This window comes from Cricetulus griseus, assembly GCF_003668045.3.
Source record: "Cricetulus griseus strain 17A/GY chromosome 1 unlocalized genomic scaffold, alternate assembly CriGri-PICRH-1.0 chr1_1, whole genome shotgun sequence".
Taxonomy (NCBI): Eukaryota; Metazoa; Chordata; class Mammalia; order Rodentia; family Cricetidae; genus Cricetulus; species Cricetulus griseus.
Genome location: NW_023276807.1, coordinates 207,743,815 through 207,756,529, shown reverse-complemented (window position 1 = coordinate 207,756,529; position 12,715 = coordinate 207,743,815). Strand labels below are relative to the sequence as shown.

At 40.8% G+C, this 12,715-nt stretch overlaps 1 protein-coding gene and 1 pseudogene across 1 annotated transcript; one reads left to right on the top strand and one right to left on the bottom strand.

Moving 5' to 3' along the window:
- Positions 1 to 2,212: 2,212 nt before the first annotated feature.
- On the bottom strand, positions 2,213 to 3,139 carry LOC100762272 (olfactory receptor 7E24). Its single transcript, XM_027386507.1, has one exon. The coding sequence runs from the start codon at positions 3,137 to 3,139 to the stop codon at positions 2,213 to 2,215; it is 927 nt and encodes a 308-aa protein (XP_027242308.1).
- An 8,028-nt stretch (positions 3,140 to 11,167) lies between these two features.
- Positions 11,168 to 12,715, top strand: part of LOC103164169 — a 44,883-nt pseudogene continuing 43,335 nt past the window's right edge.

The following is a 12,715-nucleotide window of genomic DNA, read 5'->3' as shown; positions in this document are numbered from 1 at the left end:
AGTGACTTGTTGTTACAGCTTCATGGACATTGTGAACACAACAATCTTTAAAACTGGGGAGGAATTCAGAAATTGAAAAGGACAAGAACATTTTGAGACCCAACCATCTCATGCTTCATTAATGGATTTTACTTCATGTCAATCAGTAATGCATGAAGTTTAATTCTCTCACTTCAAATAACAGTCTCACTAAACTGACAGCTCACACTGCAACTTAATTTGAAAAATAATCAAAGTAACATATATAATGTGTATCATAAGTAAACCCAGTAGAAGGCAGGCCATCTATTATCTGGGGGTGGTAAGTATCATTCTTCTGTGGGTATTGTTACTTCATTTATTTGTTTAAATATTTCAAAAATGAGGTTATAATATAAATCCAACAGGTCTCACCTCCCTTCCTCCTTCACATGTAACCACCCTTGCTCTCTTTCAAATTCACTCACTTTTCTCTAACTGCTGATGTGTCTCCTGCTGTCAAAAATGAAATCTGTCTATAACAAGATCCAGCAATTCCACTCTTAGGCATTTACATAAAAGATGCACATTCATATACCAAGGATATCTGTCCAACCAGGTTCAATAGCAGCATTATTTGTAATAACCAGAACATGTAAGCAACCTAGGTGCCCCAAAAATGAAGAATGGACGGAGAAAATGTGGTACATTTACACAATGGAGTACTACTCAGTGGAAAAAAAAATCAATTGAATCTTGAAATTCACAGGTAAATGGTTGGAACTAGAAGAAACCATCATGAGTGAGGCAGCCCAGTCACAAAAAGACAAACATGGCATGTACTCACTCACATATGGATTCTAGACATGGGGCAAAGTATTACCAGCCTATAATCCACACCGCCATAGAAGCTAGGAAACAAGGAGGACCCTAAGAGAGATATACATGGTCCCCAGTAGAAGGGGAAAGGGACAAATTCTGAGAAAATTGGGAGCATGGGGGAGGGGAGAGGAAGTTAGGAGGAAGAAAGGAGGAGGAGAAAGGAGGACATGACAGAGCAGCAAGATCCAGTCAAGGAAAGAATAGAGGAGAGCAAGAAAAGAGATACCATAATAGAGGGAACCATTATAGGTTTAAAGAGAATTCTGGCACTAGGGAAATGTCCAGATATCTACAAGGATGACCCCAACTAACAATATAAGCAGTAGTTGAGAGACTACCTTAAATGCCCTTCTCCAATAATGAGATTGATGACTACCTTATATGCCATCTAAGAGCCTTCATCCAGTAACTGATGGAAGCAGAAGCAGACACCCACAGCTAAACACAGAGCTGAACTCGGGAATCCAGTCCCAGAGAGGGAGGAGTGATGACCAAAGGGGTCAAGACCAGGCTGGAGAGACCCACAAAAACAGCTGACATGAAGAAGGGGTTTCTCATGGACCCCAGATTGATAGATGGGAAACTAGCATAGGACTGTTCCAGGCCGCCTGAACAAGGATGTCAGTTTGGAAATCTAGTTAATCTATGGTGCCTCTGGTAGTGGATCAGTATTTATCCCTAGTACAGGAATGGAATTCGGGATCCCACTCTACATAGAGGGATACTCCCTCTGCCTAGAGACCATGGGGAGGATCAAGCCCTGCTCCAAATGATATGACATATTTTGAAGATCCCCCATGGATACCTCACCCACCTTGGGGAGCAGAGAGGGGATAGGAAGGGGGATGGAGGGAGCAGAGGAGGAAAGGAGGGGAGGGAACTGGGATTGACATGTGAAACAAGCTGGTTTCTAATTTAAATTTTGAAAAGGAAAAATGATTCTTTGACTATGGATGAGGCCACTGAGCTTTCCATTCCACACCAGTGTGTCTATTCACATCGTCCTTGTTCAGGTCCTCCCCAGGCAGCCTGGCCGACAATCCTATGTCTCTGTCATCTCTAAAACACCATTTCTGGGGAACAGCCCCTTTAAATTGGCTCCTGTGCATGGATTTAGGTATTGATTACACTCATATTGTAAAAGGTTGTTCAACAATGTTTACCAATCATCCCTAGAAAAGTTTCATCTCTGCAACTTTGAATTTTTGTGCATTTCTAAAAATACCCATCTTCATATGTTCAACCCAGTGACCACCGTTTCACCATGCAATATTGTGAAATATCAGTTAGTGATAATGTGTGAGACATTAACTGGGATTTACATGTACAGGTAATATATAGATATATGGTGAATTAAAAAGAATGTCAATGATTAGAATACTCTGGTAAGGACCTTCCTTAAGGCAGTTTTAATGTCCTTGTTCCTTAGGCTGTAGATGAAGGGATTCAACATAGGTGTGACCACAGTGTACATCACTGAGGCCACTGCATTATTTCTTGGAGAATGTGACAGAGAAGAGCTGAAGTACACCCCTAGTCCTGTTCCATAAAACAGGCAAACAATGGACAAATGAGACCCACAGGTGGAGAAGGTTTTCTGCTTCCCACTTGATGATGATGATCGCATGATGGAAGAAACTATTTTATAGTAAGAGAAAATGATTCCTGAAATAGGAAGTAACCCAAAGAGAGCACCTACACAGTATCTGACTATGTTTTGGGTGAAAGTATCAAAATCAGCAAGTTTAAGGACTTCAGAAGGGTCACAGAAGAAGTTGGAAATTTCAATATAATCCTTGCAGTTGGAAAATTTTATTACTGCCACATAGTGCAACAGTAATTCCACAAGGCTAAGGAGAAAACACCCTAAAAGTAAGACACAACAGCGACTGGGATTCATAATGACCTGGTAATACAGAGGGTGACAGATGGCCACAAACCTGTCATATGCCATCACAGCCAGAAGCATGTCATCCATACATGCAAACATTATGAGCAGTGACATCTGCGTCAGGCAGCTCACATAGGAGATGACTGGGCAGTGGGTTTGGATGTCCACAATCACCCTCGGAACAGTGGTGGAGATGACACCAATATCAACCATGGACAGGTTGGAGAGGAAGAAGTACATGGGTGTGTGGAGATGGGAGTCAGAGCTTACTGTCAGGATGATGAGCAGGTTTCCCAACAGGGCCAAGATGTACATGCACAAGAATAGGCCAGAGAGAACAGGCTGTAAGTCTGGATCTTCTGAGAGTTGAATGAAGTGGAATTCTGGTACAGACGTTGTGTTCTGCATGGTTTCATTTCTTGAACATCTTTTGCAGGAAACAAAAAATGTTGTCAGCAATGGGAACAGTATACATGTAGACCTTCCTTACAATTTGAGTCAAATAAGTACAAATATTGATATATTCCCAAGCTTATTGTGATGTCATTAGTAATTATCAGTTGTGGCAAATGGAATTCTCTAAATAGTCTTTTATTCATAACTCATGTGTTACCTATCATGAGAGCCATATTGAATACAGTAATCTAGATGATGTAAGACTAGAATTACTGTAAATAGCAATGCTACAGACATGGTAAAATAAAGCAAACAACTTTAAGACAAAATAGGTATTTTGTAGAAGCCTTCCTTTAGGAAAACTGTCAAACAAATAAAATTGAAACTTGAAGCACTTAAATATATGTCTTTTTATTACAATAACATGGGGAAAGTGTATTTCGCTTAGACTATATCTGACAGAGTGAAGTCCATTCGCTAAATATCAATTCATGATTCCTACCCAGAAAATTATCTTTAGGTTCCAGTATCTTTGATAAGTTTAAGGGTTTTTTTTGACTTAATAATATGTTCTCTGTTTTTGTTTAGGTATTTAAGTAAGCCTTTAATGAAACTTAGATTTTTAAAATCAATTAAATTTCATATTCATTATTTTTCTCAGTCTATTTCAATTTTTTGTAATTGGTTAAATGAACATTATCACAGAACACTTCTTTTTACTGTTTTTTTTTTATTTCATTATACATTCCAACTACAATTCCCCCTCCCACAGCTCCTACCAACCCCTTCACCTCAACCCAAGCCCACACCCAGCCCACTCCTCTTCACAGGAAAGGGCTCCCATGAGGAGTCAACATAGTCTGGCACAATAGGTTGAGGTAGGGCCAGGCCCCTCTCCCATGCATTAAGGCTGAGGATGTTATCCCACCATGGCAAGTGGGCTCCAACAATCTAGCCCATGTACCAGGATAATATGGTGGTCCTACTGACACTGAACATGGCTTCCCACCCTAAGGAATGGGTTCCAACAAGCTAACTCATGTACTAGGTTTGTATTGTGTTCCTACTGCCAGAGACCCTCAACTAGTCCAAGCTTCACAACATCACAGAACATTCTGTCCACAACTGCTGAGATGTCCAGTGATGTGAAAAATAAGGAAACGTTATTAAATATAGTTGAAATTTTATGCTGTAAAGCTAATTTGGGGAGATAATGTCCACATAATCACAGTAAAATATTTGGTATAAAAACATGATTTTCCTAAGTCTCTGCAATGCCACTGATTTTCTGAAGCACAGCCAGTTTGTACCAGAGCCCTAGTTTCAGACACCTCCTCCTACTCAGTAAAGTGATTTGCATGTGAGCTGGACCTACTGCATAAATGTCCATGTTCTTACTTCAGCTACAGAGGAAAGTTCAGGTTCACTTTTAGATCAGCACACTCTGAATTGCTGCATATATAAAAGGTTTAAAATGCAGAAAATATTAGTGATACAAGAACTTGGGCAATACTATAATGGATCTTAATGCCCCTTTCTGTTTTACACTATAAACTGTTGGAATTATGATATTACCACATATAAATGTCATCTACTTTGCATGATTTTCCCACTTTATCCATGAAAAGCATCCTCCTAACATCTGTTATTAAAACTAGTGAAATCTACCTAGTTACACTTCTTCCAAGATAATGTACTATGGGATGTACTCACATGTTGAAGATATTTCTAATTGTCTCCAATGGTGAAGACAGTGGCTGTGGTTGGGAATCAATGAATCCATAGCCACATGCTCATACAAACCACAGGATAACAACCCATGTCCATTTGGAAAATGATAAAAGTTGCATTGTATTTATTTGTCCAAATTAAAAATCTTATGAATATAGAAAATGCAAGTTTACTGTAGAGTATTTCCAAAGGGTACTAGACCATAGAATTATATGAAAATCTAAAGTGGGTCTTCTTCACACAATACACAAAACTTCTTATGCCTCTACATTCTTCTATCTTCAGGTGAGAATACATACAATGGTTTTTAATAACCAAATAGTGCAGTTACTTAATACAATTAGACTACCAAAAGGTCCATAACACAGAATCAAACAACAAAAAATTGACCTTGCATCAATTTCTAGTTCATGATGCTGAATAGAATGAAAACGTAAAGGAAACCAATATGTGGAAGTAGGTATTCTGAGAGGAAAAAGGATCAACTTAATGTCTAAAATTTTTATTGCCCCCCCAAACTCCCCCATCAACCCCTGCTCGCTTTTCCCTGAACTCTCCACCCCCAGCCCTCAAGAGTGGACCTGCCCAGACTGGAAGGCTCACCCTGAGTCTGGACACACCTCTCCTCTGTCTACAATCTGCCCTCTGTCCTGCGGCAGGCACCCAAGACTCAGGTGACTCTGGGCGCTGCTCTGTTCCCAACCTCCCCCATCAACCCTGCTTGCTTCTGCCTGAGCCCACCTGGGCAAGAGTGGACCTGCTGAGACAGGGAAGGCCCACCCTGAGTCTAGTCATACCCCACCATTGTCTGACTACCACCCTCTGCCATCCTGCTGCCACCAGAGGCTGAAGAAGTCAAACTTTCACTATTTGCAGACGATATGATAGTCTACATAAGTGACCCACAAAACTCTACCAGGGAACTCCTTCAGCTGATAAACACCTTCAGCAAAGTAGCAGGATACAAAATTAATTCAAAAACATCAGTAGCCCTACTATACACAGATGATAAATCCAATGAGAAAGAAATCAGAGAAACATCACCCTTCACAATATCCACAAGCAACATAAAATATCTTGGGGTAACACTAACCAAAAAAGTGAAAGACATGCACAGTAAGAACTTTGAGTCTTTAAAGAAAGAAATTAAAGAAGATACCAGAAAATAGAAAGATCTCCCATGCTCTTGGATAGGTAGAATCAACATAGTAAAAACGGCAATCTTGCCAAAAGTAATCTACAGATTCAATCCCCATCAAAATCCCAACACAGTTCTTCACAGACCTTGAAAGAACAATACTCAACTTTATATGGAAAAACAAAAAACCCAGGATAGCCAAAACAATTCTGTACAATAAAGGATCTTCTGGAGGCATCACCATCCCTGACTTCAAGCTCTATTATAGAGCCATAGTTCTGAAAACAGCTTAGTATTGGCACAAAAATAGATAGATAGACCAATGGAATCAAATTGAAAACCCTGATATTAACCCACACACCTACGAACACCTTATTTTTTTTTTACTTTTTCTATTTGAATTATAAGTAGGATTGCTTTACATGACAATCCCAGTTCCCTTCTCCCCCCTCCCATCCTCTCCTACCACTCCTCCCAACTAAAACCCTATCACATATCCTTTCTGCTCCCCCTGGATGGTGAGGCCTTCCATAGGGTGTCACCAGAGTCTATTGTATCCTTTGGGATAGGGCCTAGGCCCACCCCCATGTGTCTTGGCTCAGGGAGTATTCCTCTATATGGAATGGGCTCCCAAAGTCCACACCTATGCTAGGGATAAGTACTGAGGGAGCAGAAAGGTTGAGTGAGGGGAAGAATAGATGATAACAAGAATGGAGTTACCATAATAGAGGGAGACATTTTAGGTTTACAGAGGAATTAAGCACTAGGGAAATGTCTGGAGATCTACAAAGATGATACAGGCTAACAATCTAAGCAACAGAGGAGAGGCTACCTTAAATGCCCTCCCATGATAATAAGATTGATGACTAACTTACATGCCATCTTATTGCCCTCATCCAGCAGCTGGTGGAAGTAGAAGCAGACATCCACAACTAATCACAGAACTGAACTGGAACCCACATGCAGAGAAGGACCAGTGAAGAGCAAAGGGATCCAGACCAGGCTGGTGAAACCCACAGAAATAGCTGACCTGAACATCAGGGAACTCTTGCTCCCCAGACTGATAGCTGGGATACCAGCATAGGACTGATCCAGACCCCAGGAACATGGGTTTCAGAGAGGAAAACTCAGAAATCTCCCAAACACCTTATTTTTGACAAGTTGCTAAATCTATACAATGGAAGAAAGATAGCATCTTCAACACATGGTGCTGGCACACCTAGCCTCGGACATGCAGAAAATTGCAGTTAGATCCATATTTGTCACCATGCACAAAACTTAAGGGCAAATGGATCAAAGATCTCAACATAAATCCAGCCACATTAACTCCTCTACAAGAGAAAGTGGGAGATACTCTTGAACAAATTGGCACAGGAGACTGCTTCCTGAACATTACACCAGTAGCACAGACATTAAGTTCTACAATTAATAAATGGGACCTCCTGAAACTGAGAAGCTTCTACAAGGCAAAGGACACAGTCAGTAAGACAAAAGGACCACTCACAGAATGGGAAAAGATCTTCACCAACACCACATCTGACAGAGGACTGATTTCCAAAATATACATGGAGCTCAAGAAGCTAACCACCAAAACACCAAACAATAAAATTAAAAAGTGGGGTGCAGAACTAAACAGAGAATTTTCAGCAGAGGAATCTGAAATGGCTGAAAGACACTTAAGAAAGTGCTCAAAATCCTTGGCCATCAGAGAAATGCAACTCAAAACAACTCTGAGATACCACCTCACACCTGTCAGAATGGCTAAAATTAAAAATACCAATGACAATCTATGCTGGAGAGGATGCGGAGAAAAAGGAACACTCCTCCATTGCTGGTGGGAGTGTGAAATTGTAAAACCATTCTGGAAATCAGTATGGTGGTTGCTCAGAAAAAATGGGAATCAGTCTTCCTCAAGATCCAGAAATTTCTCTCTTGGGCATATACCCAAATAATGCACCTCCATAAAACAAGGACATATGTTCAACCATGTTCATAGCAGCATTGTTTGTATAGCCAGAACCTGGAAGCAACCTAGATGCCCCTCAACTGAAGAATGGGTAGAGAAAATATGTTACATTTATACTACTGCTGGAATACTACTCAGCAGAAAAAAAGCAATGGAATCTTGAAATTAACAGGCAAATGGATGGAACTAGAAGAACCTCTCCTGAGTGAGGCAACCCAGTCACAAAAAGACAAACATGGTATGTACTCACTCATATATGAATTTTAGACATAGAGCAAAGGTTTCCCAGCCAACAATCCTCTTCACAAAGAAACTAAGAAACAAGAAGGACTCTAAGGAAAAAATGTTTGGACCCCAGGAATGGGAAGGGGCAGGAACTCTTGAGTTAATTGGGAGTATGAGGGTAGGGGAGAGGGGGCTGCCAGAATGAGAGGAGGAGAAGAGGAGAGGAGGAAATGGACTAGCAGAAATATGGAGTTGGGGGAAGAATAGGGGGAACAGGATGAGAGATACCATATTAGAGGGAACCATTATAGGTCCAAGGAGAGATCTGGATCTAGGGAGATTTCCAGAGACCTACAAGGATGACACAAACTGACAATCTAGGCAATTGTGGAGAGGATAACCTAAATGCCCTTCCCCTATAATGAGACTGATGACTACTTTTTATGCCATCCTAGAGCCCTCATCCAGTGGCTGATGGAAGCAGAGGCAGACATCCACAGATATACACTGAACTGAACTCTGGAACTTAGTTGCAGAGAGGGAGGAATGAAGATTAAAGGTGTCAGTACCAGGCTGATGAAACCCACAGAAACAGCTGGCCTGAACAAGGGGGAGCACATGGACCCCAGACTGCTGTCTGGGAGGCCAGCACAGGACTGATCCAGACCCCTGAACATGGATGTCAATAAGGAGGCCTCTGCACTCTAGGGAGCCCTGGTAGTGGATTAGTATTTTTCCCTGGTGTAATACGGGACTTTGAGAGCCCATTCCAGGTGAAGGGATGCACTCTTGCCCTGGACACACATGGAGGGCCTAGGCCCATCCCAGGATGATATAGTGGACTTTGGGGAGCCGCCATCAAGGGCCCTACCCTGCCTGGGGAGTAGGGGGTAGATGGGGTGGGCAGTAACTCAGGGGTGGGGAGTAGGGTTGGGGAGGAGGGGAGGGAGAGGGAGAAAGGATTGACATGTGAAACAAGCTTGTTCCTAATTTGAACTAATAAAACAAAAGAAAAAAATTATTGTTCATTTCACATCTGTGGCAATGAAACCTTGGGCCCTATGACACCAAAAATTGAACGTAGAATTTATAATGTATATCAATATATAAAAACTACGTATATAAGAAGGAAAGTGTCTCAGATTTACTGATAATGTCTCCCAATTCACATAAATAAATAGCAGAGACAAAATAATTCAAGTCAAATGTGTCATTCTTTGATTCCAGTGTTTTTTATTTGGTTTGGTCTTACTCTTTTTATTTGATTATTTTTGTATTTCAAATGATAATAGAGTAACATCTCTTCCTCGCATTTCACCTCTTCAAGCTCCCTATATGACTCTAACTCACCCCACTCTACTTCATATTAATAGCTTCATGTCTATTCATTATTTCATGAATATTGCATATTTTCATGTATTACTAATCATATAGTCTTAAGAAGATACCCAAAGATCTTAGCAGGATGTTTCTTTTAAAGCTCTCATGTTTTCAAACTACAGATGATATAGAGACCTGACCTCATTTGCACATTGGAAACTTAGTTTCTGAGCCTCAGAATGATGGAGGAGGCCAAAGGCAGCAAAGACACCAAGAAAAATAGAATGCAGTCTATGTGGAGCTATAAACCCAGCAATTCAGAGGGTGAGGCCAAATGAGTGCAGGTTCACTGATAAACTGCTGGGAACATGATGAGACCATATTTCAAGCACATGGAAGATAATGTGGACCAAGGGAATTAGAAAAGACTGAGCTGAATTAGTATTTCAATGTTTTGAGACTGTTCGAATGCACCTCGACTATACAACCAGCAGCTCACGCAGCAGAAGTGAACTTTCCCCTATAAAGATCTGGAAACCATAATGCAAAGAAGACATGGATCCTTTTTTTAGAATAGAGAATTATGCAATGTCTGTTTACTGAACAAATCGTTTTGTTTTGATCAATAAAAGTAATTCACTCACTTCTACCAGACCTCCTGTTACATGGTACACAGAAATACTGTCTTTGTCTTCCACCTTCTCTAAAATATTTATGCAAGAGCTTATAATTTGAAATTTGGACCATCTATTCAGATAAACTAAGATGCATAAAATCAAAAGCACATATCTTACACCCAGGGAAGACCATAATAGTCATGCACACAGAGATCGTAGCTTTCTTCAAAAGTGTAATTACTTAATCAGCCTTACGAGAATAGCCAGGGTACTTTAGATTGTGTATGGAACTATGGAGTTGCCTTATTTTCTGCTCACTTTGGTCATAGGATTGAGGAGAAGTGAGACTGTGAATACCTCAATGAGAATTTGAGGACTGCTATTACAGCTATAAAATCACAGTAAATAGTCTCAAATTTTTATTAAAATAATCCCAAATTATCATAGTTCGTATGATTAGGAAGGAATAATTATTCTTGTAGTCTCCTCTTCATCCTCAATTCCCTCAATACTTACATGAATAAACTGTGGGTCTGTGTGGCCATGATGAAGGGCTTTGAGTATGAAGAACCTCCCCTGCTTGTTGTCTGGCAATGGCTCAAGCTCACTCTTGAATACCAAAGTGAACATAATAGCAAGAGCTTCCTGATGCAGAGCACTGTAGAAAGGCCAAACAGGGTTATATAGTCCTGAATTACAGAGAACAAGCCGATGACCTAAAGGGATGGGCTAACTAATTATTCTTACATAACCTTAGAAACTCAATGCACAGAGCTGGTGATTACTCACACTGGTCCACAATATTGCAATCTCTAAGGAATTCCTAGGGTTAATGGAGGAAACAGAAGAGATGTAGAATGTTCTCAAGAGGTTAGTTGTGAAGTTTTTGTTGACATCTTAGTTTTTCATTTCCACTTTTACTTCGGTTTGGGCTCGCTTTAGTATTTCTTTTTATTATTATGAAATTCTACTGAATGTTCTCTTCTGTGTCTGCAGAAACCTGTTTCTTTCCTCTGTGGCAATCCAAAGGCCAGAAATTCACCATGTCTATTCTCAAGATTCATGCCAAAGAGATTTTTGACTCTCTGAGAATACCACTGTTGAGGTTGATCTCTGCACTTCAAAAGGTCTCTTCCAAGCTGCTTTGCCAAACAGTGCCTACACTGACACACATAAGGCCCTGGAACTCTGTGACAATGACAAGATGTGCTCCTGGGGAAAGGATCTCAAAATTTTGGGGCACATCAAACAACTATGTCACCTGCTCTGGTTAGAAAGAAACTGAATGTTGTGAAACAAGAGATAATGAAGAAACTGATCATCAAGATGGGTGGCACGAAAAATAAATCTAAATTTGGTGCAAATGCCATACTGGCAGTGTCCCTGGCTGTCTGAAAAGTTGGTACCATGGGGAAGGGGTGTACCCTCACATCACTGACTTGGCTGGCAACCCTGAAGTTATCCCGTGGGTCCTACCTTTCAATGTAATCAACAGTGGTTTTCATGATGGCAACATGCTAGCCACGTGAGGGCTCATGATCCTGTCTGCAGGGCAGCCACCTTCTGGGAAGCAGTGCCCATTGAAGCAGAGGTTTGCCCCAACCTGAAGAACAGAACCACATCTCCAACTTTCTTACTTTTTAGCTTGACACAATGTTTCACTATGTTGCCCAGCCCAGCCTTGTTGTCAAGCCCCTGCTTTAGGTGACCTCTCAACACAGGACTTTCTAGATGTTGTGTTTCCTTAAGTCTTTCAAGTGATTCCAGTGCATTCTATAGTTTGAGAGACACTACTCTGGAATTCTTTTGAAAAAGCTGTGACTAACAAGGGTCCAGCATAAATCCTGAACTCATCTTCCTTTCCACAATGTTTTATTCTCTCTATTGATTTCTTGGCTCAATACTCAGGAATCCTCACCAAATATACTCATTGTGGAAACAAAGAAAAGACTGATGTAAAGTTAATTACTTGGAATTACCAGTTTAAAATTTTTAATTTGAGGTGCTTTCCCACAGACTCTCCCCCAATTTATTTTATTTTATTTTATTTTATGTTTACAGATGCTTTGCCCAAATGTATGTCTATGCAATGCATGCATACACACCCACAGAGGCCAGAAGAGGGTAGGGATCTAGTCATCATGAGGTAGTTGGAAATGAATCCAGTTTCTCTCTCTCTCTCTCTCTCTCTCTCTCTCTCTCTCTCTCTCTCTCTCCTCCCTCCCTCCCTCCCTCCCTCTCTCTCTCTCTCTCTCTCTCTCTCTCTCTCTCTCTCTGAAGATCAAGGAGAATTTTATTTGCTTTTAAAAGTAAAAACTCCAGAACAGGCATGCTGTAAATCTCAGTAGCTTCCTGGAGGAGGAGAACACAGGAGATAAGGAAATAGCCATGACATTTAGTATCAGCATGGAGGTCAGCCATTCGTAAGGAGGGAACTTTTGAGAAAGGAAACCCAAAGTACCATAAAAAACACACACACACACACACATTTGGGATTTGGATATTATGCAAAAGAGACAAGAAGTGAGAGAGGGTGAGAGAGGAGAGACAGACAGAGAGAGAGAGAGAGAGAGAGAGAGAGAGAGAGAGAG